General features: G+C 51.1%; 1 protein-coding gene across 7 annotated transcripts in view; it reads left to right on the top strand.

Annotated features, from left to right (window-relative positions):
• Window positions 1-23,726, top strand: part of FBXL20 (F-box and leucine rich repeat protein 20) — a 42,689-nt gene continuing 18,963 nt past the window's right edge. For 2 of the 7 annotated variants that reach the window (XR_009279661.1, XM_058857857.1), the window contains exons 1-5: window positions 1,861-1,878; window positions 1,977-2,102; window positions 12,468-12,529; window positions 18,921-18,975; window positions 20,975-21,049. Coding sequence is in view for 6 of the 7 variants with exons in the window: in XM_058857857.1 (XP_058713840.1) it covers window positions 1,876-1,878; window positions 1,977-2,102; window positions 12,468-12,529; window positions 18,921-18,975; window positions 20,975-21,049 (321 nt within the window). In the remaining variant the exon portion in view is untranslated. Of the gene's footprint in view, window positions 37-538; window positions 686-1,860; window positions 1,879-1,976; window positions 2,103-12,467; window positions 12,530-18,920; window positions 18,976-20,974; window positions 21,050-23,726 lie in introns of those variants that run through there. The other 5 variants (XM_058857861.1, XM_058857860.1, XM_058857858.1 and 2 more) reach the window with 5 other exon arrangements.

Here is a 23,726-nt window from a genome sequence, read left to right as displayed (position 1 = left end):
CCCCGCGGCGGCGCGATGGGGGCGGCGGCCTGCGGGGTAGGTGGTGGGGAGGGGGGGGAGCCTCGGTCGTGTGTCCCCCCCCCCTCCAACCAACCTTCCTTCTCCCTCCCCATCCCTCCGCCCTCCCCGGGGCAACCCCGCTCCCGCATCCTCAAGGCAGCCCCGGTCCTGCACCCCCTCCTCGCGGTCCCCCCGGGCAGTCCCGCTCTCCGACCCTCTCCCCTCTCCCCCCCCGTGCTCCATCCCCCTCGCCCCTCTCTCTCCCCTCGGCAGCTCCGCTCCTCTCTGCATCCCCCTTTCCTCCCCCATTGCCCTTCCCGGTGCTCTCCCGCTTCCCCCGCGCTCTCCCTTTGCTCCCAAACCCCTCGTTCCGCCCCCCGCTCTGCGCCCCTCTCCCCCCTCCCCTCCCCTTCCCTCTCCCCGGTCCCGCTCCCGTTCCCCCCCCTCCCCTCCCCGCCGCCCCCCCCCGCCGGCCGCGCCGTCCAATCAGCGCTCGCGTTGCTGGCAGGTGCCGAGTGTTTTTGTTTTGGGTCGAAGTTGAGGCCGGAGCGGACGCGGCGGCGGCGCCGGGCGGAGGCCGCGCTCCGGCAGCCCCGCACCCCCCGGGCCCCGCGCCCCCCGCCGCCCCCGGGCCGGCCCCGTCATGCGCAGGGAGATGAACGGGGTCACTAAGAGCCGCTTTGAGGTGAGGCCCCGGCCGGCCCCGCGGGGGGAGGCCCGGCCTGGCCCGGCTGAGGAGGCGCGGGGGGGGGGCGGCCGGGCCGTGGGGTCTGTGTGTGAGGGACCCCCCCCCGAGCGCCCTCAGATCCCGCCCCGCACTGCGCGGCCCTGGGGAAAACCGCGGGGGGACACGGCGGGGTGTGTTTGAATGGGGCTGGGATGGGGGCCGGAGGTCGTGGCTGACGGGTTCTGATTTCTGTGTGTGAAACTTCTCCCTTCCACACCCCCGTTGTCGGGGGGGGGATGTTCCGCCGATGGATGTGAACTCGTTTTTTGGGGGGGGTCTGTGAATGGGGCGGGGGTCGGGGGTGACTGTGGGGACGGGGAGAGGCTCAGGGTTGTGACCCCCAGGTTTGGGGGGTGCTGGTGTGAAGCTTCTCCCCATTTTGGGGGTGTCCCGTGTGTGGGAGGCTGGGGAGGGTCTGCCAGGGGGGTCTGTGGGTGGAGGGGGGGGCTCAGGCCTGGACTCCCGGATTTGGGGAGAAATTTCTGGTGTGAAACTTCTTTCCCTTCCATCCATTTTGGGGAGGGGGTTCCCCCGCCTGATTTAAGCCCGATTTAAACATCCCTGCTGTGGATGGGGCTGGGGTGGATCTGTGGGTGCTGGGGGGGAGTTTGGGGGGGTGAAACTTCTCCCCCGCCCCATTTTGGGGGTTCCCCCATCTGCTGCAAACTCCCGGGGGGATTTTGGGGAGGGGTCGGGGGGGACAGAGCTGCTGCCAACGTGTTGCTGCGGGCCTGAGCGCTGGCAGCGAAGTTGATGATGGAGCAGGAGATGTGGAAAATTGCGCCTGGAAAACACCAGAGCCTTTGGGGAGGGGGAAAGGTGCCCCCAGCGCCGCTTTTTCATTTTTTGGGGCAGTAGCCGGGGGGGAAAAAAATTTGCTTGGAGGGAGGTGGGGGATGGAGAGGACGGAAGGAGCGGAGGGTAAACAATGAGATCTATTGAAAGGACATGGCACAAAGCGGAGTGTGGAGCCAGGGCGATTCCAGCCGCATTGTTGTCCCAGCTGTCTTCCCGGGGGAGGAGGAGGAGGGGGGTAGGGAGGAAGGGCAGCGGCGGGATTTACTTCCCATCGCTGCGGAGGATGGAAATCCCTGCCCGCTCCTTCTCCGGACTGCCCGGCCCGTGCGGGGGACAAAAAAGAGCCTGGAATGGTAAAGACGTGGCTGTTCCCCCTTGGTGGAGAGGGGTGGGATGGCGATCCAGGGAAAATGCTGGTGAATGGTAAACTGAGGCGGCTCTGCTTTCACAGAGTGAAAACTCCGTGTGGAATTCCTCAGCCCTGGAGCTGAGGAAGGTGCAGGAAATGCTGGTGGTCTCATACTGCACGTGGGATTGTTTTCTTCCTCCATCAGATCCCTGTGAGATCTGCAGCAGTGTGAGTTTGGGGGTGGGCTCAGGTTTTTTTGAACGTTGTAATATTCGTGTTTCTGTAGCATCCGGTGCTAAAAACACTGGGCTCACGCTGGGAACTCCAGAGAGGATCCTGCACACGAGCCCTGCATTATCCAGGGTTATTGTATTTACTGTTCTGGGCTCTTCTTGCCTGCACAGTTTGTGGGTTTTTATTTTTTTTTTTTAACTTCTGAGAGCTTTATTTTTTTAATTTTGCACTGCTGCAGATTGTCTGGTTACAGAGCAAAGAGTAAAAGCAGATTTTGGAGGGGAAATATCTCATAGGGCATCCACATCCTTTTCTTCCTCATCCTTCATCTTGCAGTGCTGGAGTTCATTCCAGTTTTGGGAGGATTTTCCTCAGGGTTGCACCAGGACACGATGAACTCGATTCACTGGGGGAAAAAGAGTGGGGAAGAACTTTGGCTTGTTTTGGGTGGGGTTTTTTTTCTTTGCTGGAATGTTATTTTCTTCTCATAGTAAAAAAACAGACGAGTTGGAAAACAAGCAAAATGCTCGAGGAGCCTTTGAGGCCTAAATTAATTTTTCAAACCTATATTTATACAGGAGGAGTTGGTGTGTTATAGAAAGGCTTATTTTGAGCTACAAGAAGTGCCTTTAAACGTCATCCTGTTTCTTGGCTTTTTTGGTTGCTGTGTTTTGTGTTTTGCTGTGGCTGCCCCATCCCTGCAAGTGTCCCAGGCCAGGTTGAAGAGGGATAATCTGGGACACTGGGACACGTCCCTGCCCGCAGCAGGATGAGTTTTAAGGTCCCTTCCATCCCAAACCATTCCATGATCATAAATCCAAGGCATCCTTTATTACCCCAGCACGGATTATCTCTGACCCACTCACCTGGAAACTTTCAGAGCTGTTTTCCTTTAACTCCATCATTAAATCCTTTCATTCCACTGAGGTTATGGCGCTCAGAAGAGCTTCCAAAATGTGTGTTCACACTTAGAAATGGATTTATTTTCCAGAATGGGTGAAAATTCCTCTCTGCTTCCTAGAAACCAGTTTGTAATGGTTGTGCTTTGCAAGGGAAGGGTCTGTGAGAGTTCACATTTCATAGGACGGGGGCAAAATCGGGCAGAAATGGCTGGAGACTGGGAGTTCCTCCTCTTCCTCCTCTTCCTCCTCTTCCTCCTCTTCCTCCTCTTCCTCCTCTTCCTCCTCTTCCTCCTCTTCCTCCTCTTCCTCCTCTTCCTCCTCTTCCTCCTCTTCCTCCTCTTCCTCCTCTTCCTCCTCTTCCTCCTCTTCCTCCTCTTCCTCCTCTTCCTCCTCTTCCTCCTCTTCCTCCTCTTCCTCCTCTTCCTCCTCTTCCTCCGATAATGCCAGGGCAGTTTCCCTGGCTGAGCAGGGCCTTTGAATCTCATTTTGGGGTAAAACCAGCCCGATCAGGGGCTGTGGCCAACATTTTGTGTCTGTTTCAGACTTGAAATGAAGGCTGAGTTGCGGAGGGGGAGGCTGGCTTGGGTTTGCACTTGGTTTATTGTCTTTTGTGGAGCCACGTAAACAGATTCCTGAGCCATTGTTGTTGGGTAATTCACAAATCCAGTCGTCAGGGGGGTCAATAATAATAATTCCTTACTGTAGGAATAAAATGTGGTGTGGAATATGGGCCGAGCCCCTTAAATTGGACTTGCTTGTGGGTTTCTGATTCCAGGAAAAGTGGAATTCTCTTTTTCCTGGGAATGCCATGCCCGGCCCCGGGAGCATATTGGGATTAGTCCCTTTACAGGAGGTGTGGCCACCGCAGAGAAAATCACCACTTACTGCAGCAAAGCAAACAAAAAGGGAAAACATTACCCAGATTGACTCCTAATTCTCTGTGGTGTCGGTTTAATGCAGAACATGCCCCGACAGATCCCAATCCATGCTTCTATTTGGGATTTCTCTGCTCTCTGCCTGATGAAGAGCAGCCAAATATCAGCAGAGAGGAGGGGAGGCATCTCCTGGTGCTTCTGAGTGACCCCTGGTGCTCTGGGAGGACTCCCTGAGCAAGGCCCAAGTTCTGTTGTCCATGTTCTCGTGCCCTGGGATGTTCCCTGGATCTGTCCTGGGTTTTCCTCAGCCACATTGTCAGGATTAAGTAATTCTCTTTCTTTTTTCTTCTCCCCCGACTGAACCATCCATGTTGTCTCCTCTACATCCTCAAAAGCAGCAGCACACAGAAATCTCCATCCTTTCCAGCTTCCTCTGGGAGCCTCCAAACCCTCCAGTGAGCAGGAGGTGTGTGTGTCCATTGGAAATGAAATTTTGGGAACTCCAGGGATGTCTCTGAGGAATGAGGGTCTGTGGTGAGCCTTGTGAGCACCTTCAGCCTGAGAAATGCATCGATCTGTGGCATTTCTGCTGTGGATTCAGGGTGCTCAGTGTGAGGGAGTTCTGAGCCTTCTGAACCTCTGTGGTTCCCAGGTCTTGTTTGATTGTAGAGATGTGAAATGAGCTAAGCTGGATGGGAAACTTCAAATGCTCCAAAATTGAGTTGCCCTCATGAATTAATCCTGTGTTGAGAAATTGAATAATCCCATTTTGGAATCTGCTGTGTTCCTGCCTCTGAAACGCTGTCCCTGTGTTTTCAGGGGGTTTGGCTTTAGGGCTGATCCTTTTGGGTTTGTCCCTGTTCCCTTTCCCGGGCTGCTCCTTGTGCTCCTGGCTGGGGCTTTACTGTTCCAAGGAATGGAGGTTGTGCAAACAGAGGGACACAAACAGGGCAGGGAGCAGGGATAACTTTGCTCTGACTCTCCTTGCAAAAACTGATGTAACACCATGGAATTTGATTTTATATGTGAAGAGAAACTGTTGGTGACATAACCCAGGGAACACCTGAGGTGGCACAGCTGAAACAGGGTTTTTTTTTTGGATGGTATGTAACAATATGGCTCATAGGTAATGAGAAAAACTGTAAAAAAATAAAGATTTGGGGAGGGGGAGTATCCAAGCTGATGGATTTTCCATATTCCTGTTCACTCCCCCACCCTCATTTATTTTTAATTTCGGTGCCGTGCCACATCACACGTAACACTTTTTAAACCAGCGCTTCATTTGGGCAGGTGAATAATAAACTCTTAATTTATTTGGTTCAAAGTGGTTGTTGAAATGATGAGATAGGAAGAGATATAAACCACAGGTTGTGTTTCACACCCCCACTGCTGGCCTGTGTAGAGGGAAGAGGGATTTGGGGACATTGGGAAGCAAAAATCAAATTGGTTGTGCAAAAGGGGCTTGGCCCAGGCCCCAGGGAGAGTGGGAAGGGTTCACCAGGAAAATTGGCCTCAGTCTGTGTCACCCGAGAGACAGAGCTGCTGTCCCACATTTTTATTGCTCTTTTTGCTCCAAATAGGATTCACTTCTTCCTTCTCCCTCTGCCAGGAGTTTTGTCAGTGGCTTGGGTGACAATGGGAATGTTGACCCATCTGATTTTACAGAATCCCAGGATGTTTTTTGTTGGAAGGGCCTTAAAACTCAGCCAGTTCCACTCCTCAACAGTGGCACAGGTTTTCTTCCACAGGCACACAGATAAGGAAAAGGGGAGGATTTTAAACAGAAAGAGGAGAGATTTGGATATTGGGAAGAAATTGCTGGTTGGGGAGGCCCTGGCACAGATTCCCAGAGCAGCTGTGGCTGCCCCTGGATCCCTGGAAGTGTCCCAGGCTTGGAGAGCTTGGGATGGTGGGAGGTGTCCCTGCCATGGCACGGGTGGCACTGGAGGGTTCTCCCAACCCAAACCATTCCACGGTTTCATTTCTGACTCCAGTGAGGGATTTCCTGGGGGTGAACAGCACAGGGATCCCTGGTCCCACTGGGAGCACCAAGGGACATTTTGGGGAGGCTGGGTGGGGACAGGAGCTGTGCCTGTGTGACGAGAGAGGGACTGGGAGCCGGCACCCACGGGCACATCCCATTTATTTTGGACACCGTCATTAATTGGGGCCTGGGACACTGCACTAATTACTGTTTTCGCTGGCTGGGAGCTTCCTTTGAGTCACACCATTGGGAAAGTCAGCCCTGGGAGGGTTTTACCCTCCCTGATCCGGGGTGAAACCTGGATCTGAGGAGGGGCCAGTCCCCCTCTGCTTGGGGTTTGTGCTTCCCCACCTCATCCCACAGTTTTCCTTTGGGACAAACTCTCCCCATGCCCTTCACACCTCAGCTCAGGTGGGTTTTTTTTATTTAAGATGCCATCATTTGACTTTATTTCCTAATATTTATGCCAATGATCCCAGCATCTTCTTACATAATAGCTGGATACAAACCCAGCAGTAAAAAAAAGCAACACTCTATTGCCAATAATAATAATAGTAATAATGATAATATTACCAGTAATAATGACAGAATTGCAGGTGTTGGGGAGGGGCAGAACTATAATTTATCAAAGCAGCTTATTTGAATTGTGATGAGCCTCAGAGAGCTGGCTAAGTCTTGGGTTTAGGCTGAAAATACTGAATCATGTCTCAGATTTTGGGTTTGATTCTTTTTTAATCCATTCTAAATGTATTTGTAGTAAATTGTTGCTCTGCTAAAATGAGCTTCTGACAAGATAAAAATAGTGATGGTGGGTGTTTTATGGTGAGGGACTGTGCCATGGGCTGTCCTGGGGATGTCAGGAAGTCTCTGTCTTATTTTTACTCGTTCTTTTTGGGTCTGGATGTTGTTCTTATGGACAGTGCTCTACATTTAGAACCTTGGTGGGGATGTGTGAGAAAGCAACACCGTTTTCCATCAGAAATCTGTGCTGGCTCACCGAGTCCTCGGGTGTCCCTGTGGGGTGCTGAGGTTCCTGCAGGAACTGGAGCAGCCCTGGCAGCAGGAATGGGGTTGGTGCTGCCCAGCTCTCACCCCATCCCTGTGATCCCTCTGACACTGGGGGGCTGTTTTCTCATTCAGCTCCAGGTACAACTGGTGGGGAATCAAAGCTGATTAACTGTGAGCTGCTGCCTCCCCGAGCTGTCCCCGAGCTGTCCCCAGCTCCTGCCAGGGCCACCCGGAGGAGCCGCTCGGATGCCGCCGGTGGCTGTCGGGTAACTCGGGGTTAACTGGGGGGGATGGAATTGTGATTTCAGCTGAGCACACCGAGGGTTTGGGGTGGTTTGGGATGGTTGGTTTGGGGAGAACTGTCTGGCAGCCAGGACTGGGGGAGGAGAACAAAACAGGTGAACAAAAAGCAGCTGAATGCACCCGTTTGGCAGCAGGTTCTGAAGGGGTTCTCTTTCAGTGGGATACGGACACGTGGCAGCTGAAATGGGAGTTGTGAAATCAGTGGGGTTTTGGTATCTCACCTGTGCCTCTGGAGTTTTCCTTTCTGGAGGCAGCAGCACGACCTTGTCCCTTTGTCACCCATCACTGAGGGATTTCCCTGCGGGGCAATTCCTGCACCAGGGATGTGCAGTGGGAAGAGCTCCATCCCAGCCTCCATTCCTGTAGGGTTGGACTGAGGTCTGGATCACTGCTGGTTCAGAACACCTCAAAAAAAGCTCTTTATTTAATGTGTCCCAAATGCAGGCTGGGCTCAGGTAGCTCCTTCATCCCAGCAGGAATTTAAACTTTCCCAACCAAGCAGCGACCGAGGAAGCGGCGATGCGACGCTGCCCATCCAGCCCCCTGCCTATCCAGCTATTTTTAGGAATATTAAGCCTGTAATAAGCCTTTTTGGCCAGGATCTATTTCTGTTTGTCCTGCTTAGTCAGGATTTTGCCTGAGCAGAGCTCTGGTTGGGAGCCAGAGGGGCGAGCACGGCTGGGGCAGGAGGGCAGAGCCCGCGTTCCCGTTCCTCCCGATCCCCACGGAGCATCCCGACGGCCACACCGGAGCTTGTGACAGCCTGGCCTCATCCAGCAGCCAGCCATTTCCTTGGAGACTTCATGCAGATTAAACTGGATGGGTTTTTAAATAAAATTCCCTGTGAATTTTATTTAAAAAATAAAATTCCCTGTGAACAAGCTAGAGGGAAAATTCCCTGGGTTGGAGCTGCTTGTGGATGTAAACAACTTCATTCTTTGGATGGCGTCCTCCGAGGAGCCCTCGGATTTCGCTGTCACTTCACTGTGACTTATCTCTGCAGTGTAATATTTTCTTTGCCTCCAGGAAGGCAGCTCAGCCTGCTCCAGCTGCTGCTTCCCGAAATCTTGTCCTGGGAAGGGAACCGACGGCTCTCATGTCTCTGTTATTTGAGCCTTGTCACAGCGGAGGAATTTTTGTCCAAAATGAGCAGAACTCGAGGCAGGATGTCAGTACATATTGACCATGTTTGTAAGAAGTCGTCTCAAAGCTTCACTGAGCTTTTCCAAAGGAAATGCAGAGTGAATTCCACATTTTTCCTGTTGTTCTGTGGTTCGTGCTCAGCTGTTTTTTACTCGGTTGGAGTTGTGGGTGAGGTTTGCTGTGAGTTTTGTCTTGTGTCAGTGACTGTACTGGGCTTGTTCATCTCCATGTGGACCATTACAGATAAAATTGGTACAAATTCTACCAGAAATCCTGGAATTTGGGCTGGGAGCCAGCAGCCTTACAGCTGGAGGAACCTCCCAGTGCATCTCAGACTCAGGGTTTAAACTCTGAACAAATTCACACAGAGCTTTCAGAACACAAAAGACTTTTGGAGCTCGGAAGGTTCATCTCCAAAGTGTCTTGATGCAGACTGGGTGGGCTATAAACTCCAAAATATTCAAGCTATGGATGTAATCCATGATTTCTGCCATCAGTGGTTGATTCCCCGCCTTTCCCAACCTAAAACCAGTTTCCAGAGCGCATGATTTGCTCTCTAATAATTAATAATTGCAGCCTGTTTTCTGGCTTGGTTTGAATTGCTTCATTTCCTGTGGTTATGTGCAGTTGTGGAGGGTCTGGGCAGCATTTCCTCGTGGATCAGGGCTCGCAGAACCCTGGAATATCCTGAGTTAGAGGGGCCCATGAGGGCAGTGAGCTCCAGTTTCATCCTCAGCACACCATTACCTGCAAGTTTGTCACCTCACACAGTTTCTGTTCCACAAGCAAACAAGCTGGAGCGGTTTAAAATCAGAATATTTACCAATATTTCATAGATTATGGTTTTAAATTCTGCTTTGTTTCTTTGGTGTGAGCTTTGCTTAACACAGAGACGTGCAGTGCTTTGTTGGTTGAGTTTCTGGGAATGTTTCTGGCTTTTATTTGCTGCTCACCTCTGAGGGTGGTTTTTATACAGAAACAGGCATCACCTTCTCCCTTCCCCGCTCTGTGTCTCCCTTGCTGTTGTGGTGGTGCTTCCCAGGCACCCTCAGGCTCTCCAGAGGTGCCAGATCCAGGTTTTTTTTCCCTGGAGTGAACATCAAGGTGGATAATTCTGTCTCAACCGACCCAGGTGCTTCCTCCAGCCTTGCAGCCAATAATTCCCTGAAGCTCTGAGTTGTCTTCATCCCTTTTTCTCCATCCAGCTTTGAATTTTCTGCTTGAAAGTGTTTGGGTTCGGTGTCGGGCTGACACCGTGTTGGCAGCTGAAATTCCATCAGGAATTCCAGGGTCAGGACAAGGGGAATGGCTTCACACTGATAAAAATCCAATCCTGGATTGGGTGTTAGGGGAAAACTCCTCCCTGTGAGGATGCTGAGGCCCTGGAATGGGTTTTCCAGAGGGGATATGGGGTGCCTGTGCCACGGACCAGGCTCCAAAATCCATGGAACCTCTTGGCTCCTGGAATCAAAAGAGCTTTGGGTGGGAAGGGACCTTAAAGGCCACCAGTGCCACCCCTGCCATGGCAGGGACACTTTCCAGTGTCCCAGGATGCTCCAAACCCTGTCCAGCCCAGCCTTGGGCACTTCCAGGGACCCAGCAGCTCTGGGAATTCCATCCCAGCCCCTCCCCACCCTCACAGGGAGGAATTCCTTCCCAATATTCCATGTGGGATATTGGCTGCAAAGCTGCTCCTCAGTGGAGGATTCTGTGCTGTGATTCTGTAAAATTGAAAATTTACACACAAGAAAAATGTGATTTTCTGTGTCCTGTCCAGAATAATTTCTTCTATTGGACAACACCTGGTGTTAAAGAAGATAAAAGAGACGCTAGGAGAAGCAAATTTGGGGTATTTATTTTTCTTATCCCATGAAGCATTTTGAAAACCTGGAAGTCTAGAATAGCCCCTGACATTTTTTCAGAGCTTTATTTTTGTATGGACTTGCCAGAAGGACCCCATGTCCGTGGTATATTTAGCTGTACATGCTGCCATGACTTAGCAAAATCCCAATTCCAGCCTGTTTTCACCCAGCCTCTGCCATCTGAGCCTCAGGCTTTGAAGGAAGGCTGGAGAAAATAGGTCTGGAGATGCATCCTGGCTTATTCCAGGGGAGGGAGAATTCCAGAGCTGAGGTTTTCCCATGGAGCCCATCCTGCCTGGGCCCTGTCACGGTTTAAGTCCAAGGATTTTTATTTTTAGTAAGACAAAAAACAAACATTCCTTTAGATTAGTGCTGGTCAAAGGGAAACTCCTGCAGAAACCAGTCTGGGGATGGGATTTGTGCTGGGACTGAGGTGAGATTTTCCTGCTGAGGGATTTGATGGGCAGAGTTCTCTGTGATCAGGAGGAGGCTCCTGGAATCTCTGCTTTAACCCTTCTTGCCCTTGTTCTGCTCTGGTTCCTTTGTGGAAATCTGCTCCTTTCATTTTTCTGAGCCTTTTTTTGGGGAGGAAAATCCTGATTCAAGGTCTGGACAGTGGTGGGAAAGGGTTTGGATCTGCCTGTGTGCTCCTGTAACTGGGGGGAAAGGAATCACATCTCATTTTCCCATGAATAATTCCTCTGCATTCCTCCTCCATTAGAGCTCCCTCCATGATTTCCTCAATCTCCTAATCAATCAGCTAATCAATTTAATTAACTGGTGCTGCCCCAGAATGTGCAGGTGCTGCTCTCCCAGCCTTGGGAATGTCTGTTCCCACCCACTGTGGCTCCAGAGTCACCTGGAGATGTGAAGGAAGAGCCCTTTGCGAGCTGGGAATGGCAAAAGCTCCGTTTAATTAAATTAAATCAGCAAATTGGGCTGAGAGCTGCCAGGCTGGCTTCTGCTCAGGACCTGTGATATTCCTGGTGGGAAGTGATAAAAGGGTCTGTGGGGGGAGCAACACTTCTGCTGACTGACATTTTGGGAAGGAAGTTTGAGAATTCCCACTTTGGCACCGTGCTCTGGCAGCCTTGGGATAATTCAAAAGCAAACTGGGATTTGGGAGCACAGCGTGTGGCTCTAAAATCCTGGGGTTTGGTGCTCTCAGGGGGTGATGGTGTTCCTCAATTCCCAGTTTTCCATCACCAGCTGGAGCATTTAGAGGGCCATTTAGTGGCAGCACATTGGATTTGATGGGAAGTTGTGTTGGGATTGGATCCAGGCTCAGGTACAGGATATTTGGGATGTGTTGGGATTGGATCCAGGCTCAGGTACAGGATATTTGGGATGTGCTGGATCCATGCTTGGTACAGGATATTTGGGAGGTGCTGGATTTTCCCCAAGGCCAGACAATACCAAATCTTAGAACTGTTTTTATTTAGGTTCTTCTCAAGAGCCCTGTGAGGCTTTGCTCTCTGTTTTCCTTGGCATTCCTTGGAAAAGAGAAGTTTCTCTTGTTCTTAGAGTGTCTGAGATGCTTTTACCTGGTCCCAAAGTCCATTCCAGGTGCATCAGGTGTTGTCCATGGATTTGGAGGGCTACAAGAGCCAGCTCTGGCTTCGTTGCCTTGGAAGAACACGGAGCTTTCCCAGCATGATCCCTCCTCCTGGTGCAGCACCAAAGATCACAACTCCTTTAAACCATTCTTGGTGGTTTAAACATCAGTCCTGTTTGTCCCAGAGCTCCTGAGGGCTTGGGAGAACGTTCTGGGTTCTGCAAGACTTTGTTGTTTCTCTGTTCACCTTTTCCATCACAGAAACCAACCCTGCTGCACCTGCACCTTCCACCTCTGGTGGATATTTGGACTCCTCTTCCTCTCCCCTCCAGCCCCTTGGCCAGATGTTTGGTCTGTAAAACCTCCCAGTTTTGATGTGTCTGTGCCTTGGTGCACCCCCAAAGTGCTGAGGGAGCCTCCCCAGCTCACAGCCACATCCTAATTATCATTTCCTTCACTGGAGCAGCTGCAGATCTCAGTTTATATTTAATCTCTCAATCCACAGAGCATCCTTGCACTGTGCTTTAAGATATTTTGATGTAATGCTCCACCCAGCTGTGGTCCAGTGCAGGAGCTGGAAAGCTGCAGCACAAAGTTTACCTGTTAGGAATTTACTGGTCCAGATACCTGGAAACAGCCTCATTAACCAACCACTTCTTCCCTGGGGTAAAGCAGCGTTTGTTCCCTTGAGTTGTGGCTAAATTGTGCCATTTTTTTGTGTTTGCAGATGTTCTCAAACAACGATGAAGCTGCAATCAACAAAAAACTGCCCAAAGAGCTGCTGCTTCGGTGAGTCCTCCCTGGCCACCGGTGGGTTGTTATTTGCATCCAGGATTTTGCTGCTCTGCTCCCAAATCATGAGCTTGGATTGGGTCACTCATAAAGCCAGACCCAAACAGAGGCAGGTCAGAGGTCTGTGTCAGCAGTTTGTGCTAAATGGGATTAAGTTTTGGGCTTTTAAATGCTGGATTGATTCGCTGGTTGTGTGGTGAATGAAGGAACTTTAAATCAGGTCCTTAATGAGCGTGAGGATCCTCTCATTAATCCTCGTGGTGAGGCTGATGTGGAGAACAGGATTCTGCTTCTCTGAGGAGTTAAAGCAAAAGTGAATCCCTCTGCTCCAGTTAAACTCAAGTGGACTTTGTCCTGTCCCAGGTGTTCAGCTCCTGGCAGGATGGTCCTGTTGGCAAACACCAAACAGATCAGACTTTGTGCATCGTTAGGGTTGGAAAGCCCTTTAAAATCTCTGTGGATAATTCTGCCCTCTCCTGCTGCCCCTCTGGAGGGGAGTGTGGGGGTGACTGTGCCTCGTTTTAGGCTCTGGAAGTAGAGCTGAGTTTGTCAGTGCTTTGAGCTCAGGTGTTGGACTGGAGATGGGGAAAGCAGAGGCAGGTGGAAGCTTGAATTATTAACAGCAACAGCGTTCTTACACTGCAAGAAACTGGTTCTGTCAACACTCAGTGACAGTGAAGTCTTGGGAGGCAAACATAGCTCAGGGAAATGCTGCTGGCTCACCTCTGGAATGAAAGAAACAGGGAAAAAGGATGAGCATCTCTCATTTTCAGTGCACTGCCTCTTCTGGAAGGGTATTTCCCACCTGATTCAGCTGCTGTTTCCCATCTGATTCCATTTCTTTTGTTCCAGTGTTCCTCAGCCCAGAGCACAAAGTGTGGCTGTTGGAGGCTTCCCTGCTGCCAGGGTGGATGTTTGGGATTGGGGCCTGGGACACAGGAAATGGGTGTGGAGATCCCTGTGTGAAACCCATGAGGAGCAGGATGGAGTCACAACCTCCACAGCAGGAGTTTGCACAGGTGGCAGCTGCTGTGCTTGTCCTGAATCATGGCTGGGATGTGGAGGAGCAAAAGAGTGGAAAAAAATTGTCTTTCTGTGTTTTCTGAGATGATTTCCTGAGTTGAGTTTCTGACAGGAGCAGATGCAACCTGTGCTGAGGTGACAAGAGTGTGGTGGGTTGGGGACAGGTTGTGAAGAGCCCTGATGAGTGAGGCAGGGAATCTCTGTGGCACTGGGAGTGTGGGGAATAAGGCAGGGAGAAAAAGGTTGGGTGGTGGAATGTAAATGGGATTTTGCATGGATTTCAGGGGAAGGAGAAGTGTGAGGGTTTTGGGCTCCCCAGGAACAGAACCTTGCTTGGAGCCAGGGTGAGGTTTCTGATAGCTGGAAGGGGAAGGATCCTGAGTGGAGCCAAAGGCTGAGGTTTGTCTCATTGCTGTGGGTGTGAAGGTACAGCCACCTCCAGGTGTCACCTCCTGGCTCTCAGCTGGCAGGGGACAAAGCTGGGGCAGGCAGAGCAGTGCCAGGACATGGACTGGTCACCACCTGCTGGGGCTGTCCCATCCTGGGAGTGTCCCAGGCCAGGCTGGACATGGTTCCAAGCAACCTGGGATAGTGGGAAGTGTCCCTGCCATGGCACTGGATGAGCTGTAAGGTCCTCCCAAGCAATTCTGGGATTCCATGAGCGCTGCCAGACAAATGGAGAAGGATTTGTGGTAGGAAGGAGGGATGGTCCTGCACAGAGCATCAGGGAATTGCATCAGGACAAGCCCCAGTGTGGCTGAGTTCCCACACTCCTTCCCTGTGGAAATGTCTGTGCCTGTTGTGTCCTGCTGTCCCTGACCATCCCAACCTGCTGTAGAGCAGGGAATTGTTCAGGATCAGGTGGAACCGCGGGGAAACGGGGAGTTGATAAATGTTTAAAGCTCATAAGTAATGGTTTGGAGAGCTGGAATTCACTGTTAGCATACTGTGAAAATTAATTACTGTGCATTGACAGTGCAGCCTTTGAAAGAGAAGCTTGGATGGGTTTTCTGCGGGAATCTCCTGTAAATGGGTGTCACTGTGTGCAGGACAAAGGCTGGTGTGTTTGGGCACTGCTCTGTGAAGTCCTGTCCCTGCTCTGGGCACTCTCAAACGGCTTTGGGGTCCCCTAGTGAAAGCTGCACTTAGGCAAAATAAAGAGGAGGAGGAGGATGTGAAAGAGGAGAACGGCAGCCTTTGTTATCCCTGCAAACGCAGGGTTGGACCAGGAGGGATGGTGCTCCCGAGGGCTGTCCTGGGACATGGCCCTGCCCAGGGTGCAGCAGTGACATCGTGTCCTGCCCCACCTGGAACAGGGACATTTGTCCTGCGTGTCCAGAGAGCAGGACAGGGGTGGGGAGGTCACAGAATCCCGGGATGGTTTGGGTTGGAGAGGATCTATGGGATTGTCTGGTTCCACCTGCCGTGGCAGGGACACTTCCCACTATCCCAGCCTGGCCTGGGACACTCCCAGGATGGGACAGCCCCAGCAGGTGGTGACCAGTCCATGTCCTGGCCCTGCTGTGCCTGCCCCAGCTTTGTCCCCTGCCAGCTGAGAGCCAGGAGGTGACACCTGGAGGTGGCTGTACCTTCACACCCACAGCAATGAGCCAAAGCAGCAAAGAGCAGAATTCCCTCCACTGTCCCCTCCTTCCTTGGCTGCCCCAGCTCCTCCTGGGCAGTGTCTGGGCAGTGACTCCAGTGCTGAATCCATGGTCCCTGCTGGCTCCAGCTGTGGCTGTGTCCCCAGAGGAGCAGCCTGTCCCTGTTTCCCTGCATTCCCACTGCTGTTGGAAAGGTGCTTTCCTTCCCTGAGGCCGCCTGCCAGTCCTGGGAGCCAACCCCCAGCCCCAAACCTGGATTTCCCCTGGCAGAGGAGATCTCTGCTGCCCTCCTGAAGATGTTTCCACTCCCATAGTGATGTGGGGCTGCAGCACAGCTCCTGCCTGGCCTGGGAGCAGGATCAGGCTGCAGGAATTCAGCTGTTCCTGCTGGGTCACAGGCAGGTCAGGCAGTTTTGCAGCTCTCTCCCAGCCTAAGCAGCTTTGCCTCCGTGCTCTGCCCATCCAGCCCTGCCCAGCACATCCCCAGCCCTGGCTCTGCCATCCCCACACGCTGATTTATCCCTCTGCAGCTGGAGCTGTGCCTGGGGGGAGCCATGGTGTCTGTGCCCCTGCCCAGCCCAGTGGGAGCAGGGTGGAACTGGAATTGAACTGGGATGATTTGGGGCTTCACTGGCACAAATTGGGGTGGGTAATTTTAGCAGGCTGGAGGTCTAAGCTGGGCTCACCTCAGAGCCCGCAGCATGCAGGGATTTCATGAGAGTCTTGACCTTAATCTAATTAGAGCAGCAGTGGGAAAGTGAGGAGTCCTAGAAACCCCTGAGTGGATTAAGAGGTTGAAACCTGAAAATTGCTCAAAGTGAGTGTGTTTTACCCAAATTGTGCAGAGCTAAGCTGTTCAGACAAAATCATACGCATAGGGAGTCCCTTTGCAATGAGACAATTTAATCTGCTGCAATTCCAGATTTAATTCCTGTTGGGGAAGCTCAGTCTGCCTTCATCTGTGATCACTCTTGGATGATAAAGTTAATTTTGTGGATTATTTTCTCCACTGTTGATTCTGAAGAATAAAAACTGCTGTAAAAGGGCTCACCAGGCTGCTGTGAGCAGGACAGGAATCCTGCTTGGGTGGAAAAATAAATGTCACAGCACGGTGCCTTTGGGCCTGTTAATGAAGAATTGGGAAAAATCATTCAAGTATTGCTGCTGCAGCTCAGTCACTGCTTATTTGTGGTGTTTGGGGTATTTTAGTGTTGTCCAGCAGTTCCTTGGAGAGGGAAAATCCCATCCTCAGGGCTGCAGGGGAATTCTCAGCTCAGTGCCTGCAGGACTTTACCTGTGCTCCTGCTGCTCTTCCTGCTCCATGGGGAGCAGCTGGATCTGGTTCTGAAATGATGAAAATCCACAACCAAGGAGTGCCTGCTGTGAAAAAGTCCTTTTTGCAGCCTGATTCTGCTGAATTATCAACTCAATGTCTTGGACAAGTGCAGGAGGAGCTGAGGGAACACTGGAAGAGTCTCTGGAGCTCCTCAGAGCTGAGATCTCCGCGCTGGGGAAGGGAGAGGGGTGAGGGTTTGGCCAGGGTGAATCCCTGTTGTTGTGTGTTTCTGGGAAGGGAGGAGCAGGAAGTGGAGGAGGATTTATCCCAGATCTCCCAGCCCTGATGAGGTGGTTATTAACAGTCTGGGATTCCCATGGAGTCGGGAATTTTAATGAAAATAGAGAAAACTTCCGTTGTGAGCGACCAGTAGAACTTGAAGTTTTATTTACTCCTACGATGGGAATTTGAAAGTAAGAATTTTCCCCAGCTTCTCTCATTTTCCCAGGCTTTCCTGGTATTGTTGTGCATGGACATGGTGCTGAATAAACCCTTGGACACCAAGAAATGACATCAGGCTCAGGGGGAGCCTTGTCTGTGGGCAGGGAGGATGGAACTGCTCTGAAATCCAGAATCTGGGATTCCAGACAGCGTTCAAGTGCACGTGGGCTCTTCTCCACTGTCAGATCACTCAGATTTGTCTCTTGATAAGATCAGAAGTGCCTTGAACCCCTTGGATCTTAACCCCTTAACTCCTTGGATCCATGAGTATCCCTGGGAAGTGCATGAGCCACAGGAGGGAGCGTGGCTGTTCATCCTGATTTAGCTGAGTGCTGCTGTGTGATGCCTTTAGCATCAGAGTTCTGATAAATAATCTGCATTTCCCACCAGGAACAGCCTTTTCCCCCAGTATTGGGGTTTCTGAAGGGCTTTTTCCATCCCTGCTTCTCAGGATGCTCGTGGCTGACAATGTTTGCCTTCTCTTTCGGGTGGCCTTCAAGTTGAAAATATGAAATTAAAATATTAAAGCATATTGTGGTTGAACTTTTGCATTATCTTTGCAAAAACTCCAGTTTTATAATTGTTCCCAAAGGGAACGAGACCTTGATGTCCTCCACTTGACCTTGTCTTTTTTGGGACACCATTGTTTGAATAACCATAAACCAACATGGAAATCCCTTTAATTTTATACATTATTGATGTTTTGGTGCAGATTGGGAGCTCTCCATGGGCTCGGTGCTTTCTGCATCCACAGCTGGGCGGGGGGGTGTGATCCCCAGGGAAATCCTGGCACTCTCAGCTGTGGAATTCCTTTATCCCAATAATAGCCTGGCAGTCCTGGGGTGTGCCCTGGCCCAGGGTGACACTCAGGAGTGGCCACGGTGTCATTGTCCCTCCTGGCTGAGCACATCTGGCTCTGCCACTGGTGGAAGTGCAGAATCCTGGAATGGTTTGGGCTGGAAGGGACCATAAAGCCCATCCAGCCCCACTGTGGGACACCTTCCACCATCCCAGCCTGGCCTGCAGCACTTCCAGGGATGGGGCAGCTTCTCTGGGAAACCCAGGGTGGAATTTCTTCCCAGTATCCCATTCATCCCTGTCCTCTGGAAGTTTATCCCCATTTCCCTCTGTCCTGGCGCTCCAGGCCCTTGGAAACAATCCTGATTTATCTTTCCTGCAGCCCCTTCAGGTACTGGGAGGCCACAATTAGGTCACCCTGCAGCTCCTGTTCTCCAGCCTGAGCAATCCCAGCCTTTCCTCACAGCAGAGCTGCTCCAGCCCTGTAATCACTGCTGGGAAACTCGGGAATAATCCAGGCACCAAAACCGGGCTGTGGCACTGCCTGGATCCTGGGATGGGAATGAGGGGTGGCCCTGTGTCCATCCTGGAGCTGGGAATGAGGGGTGGCACTGTGTCCATCCTGGAGCTGGGAATGAGGGGTGACACTGTGTCCATCCTGGGATGGGAATGAGGGGAGGCACTGTGTCCATCCTGAACCTGGGAATGAGGGGTGACCCTGTGTCCATCCTGGGGCTGGGAATGAGGGGTGGCCCTGTGTCCATCCTGAACCTGGGAATGAGGGGTGGCACTGCCACTTCTGGAGCTGTTGCTGAAGGTGTTGGAGTGTTGGAGTCCCTCCTGTGCAGAGTCAGAGCCAGCCCAGCATCCCTGGTGGTGCTCCATGTCCTGGCTCAGCCTGGGGCTCCTGCAAGGGTCACTTGGGGGGAGCAGTCACAGATTTGGGGTCAGGAACCACTCCAAGGTGTGAGGTTTCTGTTTCCCAGTGGCTCCATGGCCGTGTTTTGCTTCCATTTGGGAAGTGCTGCCTCTGCACTTCCTTTCACAGTTCAGCTTTCAGCCGAATCACAAAGCAGTTCTGCTGTCCCAGTCCTTTTTTTTTTTCCCTCTCCTCCCCTTTGTTTTCTGCATCCCCTTTTGTTTTAAATGTCAATAACCAATAAGGTATCTCTTATTTCTGTTCCAGAATTTTCTCTTTCCTGGATGTGGTCACTCTGTGTCGTTGTGCTCAAGTTTCCAGGGTAAGAACCTTCCTCCTTCCTGGTGGATTTTAGCAGGGGGCTGGATTTGGGTGACAATTCTCCCTCTCCAGCCCTCCCCATGGGGGTTGGGCCAGGGAACTTTGTGCCACTCAGCTGGGCTTATTCAGCATCCCCTGGAAGTCCTGGAAAATTCCCATAGCACCAGTGAAGGGGAATTCCAGGTTGGAATAGCATTTTCCAGTGTCCCAGGTACAAAGGGGAGGGAGCTGATGTTTTGCCCAGAACTCTCCCCTCATTCTGGGTTTGTTCAGGGAGCTCACCCTGCTGAAATCCCCAATGTGGGATGAGCCCAAAATGACATTGTGTGGTGGAAATACGTGAATGGGAGTACATTTGGTGAAAATAGAGGAATTTTAATTTAAATTTCAAAGATGCTGCACAGTCAATGAAAGTTCATTTTCTCCTTGGATGTAGCTGGAGTAATCACAGAATTAAAGTGAGGGGTTGTTCTTATCCTTGTGGGCTTCAGTTAATGAAACCCAGCCTGGATTATTTGCTTGGGAGAATTCCTCCAACTGGACTGGAAGGTTCAGTTATCTGGAGCTGCCAGATTTATCAGATGCTTTTTCCTGCCACTGGTAACTCCCAGGGGAAGCAGCACAGCCAAGGGTGGGGTGGTGTCACCCAGCACAGACCCATCAGTGCTGGCTCCAAACCTCAACCACAAACTGATTTAATTACTCCTAGCACATTGGAATTACAAAAAAAAAAAAAAAAAAAGATTCAGCATCGTTAATTGCATTTAAAAATACCCTGTGTGGTGTCTGGGCATTCCAGCTGTCACCTGAAGAACACAGGTTGTGCAGGGAAGAGCTCCCAGCTGGAATCCAGCAGAGCAGAATGGGCTCTCAGGGGTTCTTTGCCCATGTCAGGGTGTTCTCCTGGGCTCTCAGGGGTTCTTTGCCCATGGCAGGGTGTTCTCCTGGGCTCTCAGGGGTTCTTTGCCCATGGCAGGGTGTTCTCCTGGGCTCTCAGGGGTTCTTTGCCCATGTCAGAGTGTTCTCCTGGGCTCTCAGGGGTTCTTTGCCATGTCAGGGTGTTCTCCTGGGCTCTCAGGGGTTCTTTGCCCATGGCAGGGTGTTCTCCTGGGCTCTCAGGGGTTCTTTGCCCATGTCAGGGTGTTCTCCTGGGCTCTCAGGGGTTCTTTGCCATGTCAGGGTGTTCTCCTGGGCTGTCCCAGCTCCTGTTTGCACAGGGAGCACAGCATTCCGTGGCACAGCACGGGAAGTTCCTGCAGGGATGTGCAGGAAGGCTCTGGAACATTTCTGCTCATGGAATTATGCAGCCACTGGGGCATTTCCCACTGCTTTTCTCCTGGCCATAATCAGACCTTAAAACAAACATCAACAGTGAGGTTTAAACCCAAAAAAAAGCAATTAACACTCAGTTCTGTCGTCTGTTGTGGCTCTGCACCAACTCCTGCCCCAGAACTGGTGTTGTGTGATGGGGAGGAGCTGGGATTTGGGATGGAAAATCCCCCTGTGTTTATCCCTGCCTCTTGCACAAGGCTGGCTCCTGGTTACTACAAGCTCCACTTGTTTACCTTGCTGACATAAACCCAGCTCTCTGCTCCCCATCTGGCTGAGGGCAGCTCCGAGTTCCTGCTCCTCCTTTGGGGCAGGAACCACGGCAGATTTTGGTGATTTAAACACAAACCAAGCCCTTTGTCACTGCAGCTGCAGGGGGGGAGCTCACCTGTGTCCTCTGGGAGTAAATCCCAGCCAGGAATGTGAAGATTGCCAAGCTCCAGGTGCTCTCCTGGATCACACCTGCACCTCCCAAGGGAGTGGAAGCAGCCAGGGCAGCTCTTCCCTGGCTGGGGGACTCGGAATTCCCAATTGTGCCTGCCCAGTTCTCCCTGCAGGAATTACCTCTTGCTTTCCCACCTGGAACAGAATGTTGTTTCTCTGTGACTAGGTCCCCACTGACCTTTTTTTTTCATATTAACCACACATTTACATTTTTTCCCCTGATAAAGGCATGGAATGTTCTGGCCCTGGATGGCAGTAACTGGCAGCGAATTGACCTGTTTGATTTCCAGAGGGATATTGAGGTATAATTAAGTGACATACAAACCCATTTTTTTTTTCTTGTTAAAATGTAATTACAGCCTAGAATGGATTCATACTCCCAGCATAACCCTTTCTACCTTCCCTGGAGATAGAAATCATTAATTTCAGTTCTTCTGCTTCAGGGAGTCTTTTAAAAGTCTTGGCAATCCATTCAGCTTTTGAAAATGGACAGAATTCTACATCCCTAGCAAGACTTAAAGGTAGCAATGGCAGGAAAGTAGTTTTTGTCTGTTCTGAAAACAGAAATCGGTAGAAAAGGTTGATTTTTGGGAAAAACTGCTGCTTGTATGGAAAAGAATTTAAGCTACTCCTCCTTGCACTCAGATAAGAACAGACTGAATATCTGTTGAAGCATGGCCTGCAGTGTTTGTATCTTTAATACCAAAAATTGAAATTGAAGCAAAGGTGATTCAGGGTCCTGTCCCTAAAAGATGCAGCTTTGGAGCTGCTCCATTGTGGCTGAACCCGTGGGATGTGGATTCTGCAGCACCAGTGGGGGTGGAGGCTGAAAATTCAAATTGCATTGAGCAGGAAAAGGGATGAGGAAAAACCCGATCCTTAAGTCTCTTATCAGGATGTTTTATCCTGTTTAAATCACACTGGAGGAGGGAAATGGGGAAAGTTTCACATTGGAGGAGGGAAATGGGGGATGTTTCACATTGGAGGAGGGAAATGGGGAAAGTTTCACATTGGAGCAGGGAAATGGGGAATGTTTCACATTGGAGGAGGGAAATGGGGAATGTTTCACATTGGAGGAGGGAAATGGGGAATGTTTCACACTGGAGGAGGGAAATGGGGAATGTTTCACATTGGAGGAGGGAAATGGGGAAAGTTTCATGTTGGAGGAGGGAAATGGGGAATGTTTCACGTTGGAGCAGGGAAATGGGGAAAGTTTCACATTGGAGGAGGGAAATGGGGAATGTTTCACATTGGAGGAGGGAAATGAGGAAAGTTTCACACTGGAGGAGGGAAATGGGGAAAGTTTCACATTGGAGCAGGGAAATGGGGAATGTTTCACATTGGAGGAGGGAAATGGGGAATGTTTCACATTGGAGGAGGGAAATGGGGAAAGTTTCACATTGGAGGAGGGAAATGGGGAATGTTTCATGTTGGAGGAGTGAAATGGGGAAAGTTTCACATTGGAGGAGGGAAATGGGGAATGTTTCATGTTGGAGGAGTGAAATGGGGAAAGTTTCACATTGGAGGAGGGAAATGGGGAATGTTTCACACTGGAGGAGGGAAATGGGGAATGTTTCACATTGGAGGAGGGAAATGGGGAATGTTTCACATTGGAGGAGGGAAATGGGGAATGTTTCATGTTGGAGCAGGGAAATGGGGAAAGTTTCATGTTGGAGGAAGGAAATGGGGAATGTTTCATGTTGGAAGAGGGAAATGGGGAAAGTTTCATGTTGGAGGAGGGAAATGGGGAATGTTTCACACTGGAGCAGGGAAATGGGGAAAGTTTCACATTGGAGGAGGGAAATGGGGAATGTTTCACATTGGAGGAGGGAAATGGGGAATGTTTCACATTGGAGGAGGGAAATGGGGAATGTTTCACATTAGAGGAGGGAAATGGGGGAAGTTTCACATTGGAGGAGGGAAATGGGGAATGTTTCACATTGGAGGAGGGAAATGGGGAAAGTTTCACATTGGAGGAGGGAAATGGGGAATGTTTCACATTGGAGGAGGGAAATGGGGAATGTTTCACATTGGAGCAGGGAAATGGGGAAAGTTTCACATTGGAGGAGGGAAATGGGGAATGTTTCACATTGGAGGAGGGAAATGGGGAATGTTTCATGTTGGAGGAGGGAAATGGGGAATGTTTCACACTGGAGGAGGGAAATGGGGAATGTTTCACATTGGAGGAGGGAAATGGGGAATGTTTCACATTGGAGGAGGGAAATGGGGAATGTTTCACATTGGAGGAGGGAAATGGGGAAAGTTTCACATTGGAGGAGGGAAATGGGGAATGTTTCACATTGGAGGAGGGAGATTTGAAACGTTTCACCTTGGAGGGAAATGGGAAATGTGTGGCTTTAACTTGTGGTAGACGGAGGAATCAAGCAGCTGCTGAGTGAAAGTTCCCACTTTGTGGGAAATCCAGCCCTGATTTTGCAGGAAAGTGTTGAAATCATCCCTTTGTGCAGCTGAGAGTCAGGGATGAGGAGAAAATGGCACCTGGACAGGGATGAGGAGGAGGAAGAGGCACCTGGACAGGGATGAGGAGGAGGAAAAGGCACCTGGACAGGGATGAGGAGGAGGAAATGACACCTGGACAGGGATGAAGAGCAGGAAAAGGCACCTGGACAGGGATGAGGAGCAGGAAAAGGCACCTGGACAGGGATGAAGAGCAGGAAAAGGCACCTGGACAGGGATGAGGAGCAGGAAAAGGCACCTGGACAGGGATGAAGAGCAGGAAAAGGCACCTGGGCAGGGATGAAGAGCAGGAAATGACACCTGGACAGGGATGAGGAGCAGGAAATGACACCTGGACAGGGATGAGGAGCTGGAAAAGGCACCTGGACAGGGATGAGGAGCTGGAAAAGGCACCTGGACAGGGATGAGGAGCAGGAAGAGGCACCTGGACAGGGATGAGGAGCAGGAAATGGCTCCTGGACAGGGATGAGGAGGAGGAAATGACACCTGGACAGGGATGAA

The sequence above is a fragment of the Poecile atricapillus genome, chromosome 27 (genome assembly GCF_030490865.1).
Source record: "Poecile atricapillus isolate bPoeAtr1 chromosome 27, bPoeAtr1.hap1, whole genome shotgun sequence".
Taxonomy (NCBI): domain Eukaryota; kingdom Metazoa; phylum Chordata; class Aves; order Passeriformes; family Paridae; genus Poecile; species Poecile atricapillus.
This window is presented reverse-complemented; position numbering and strand designations above follow the sequence as displayed.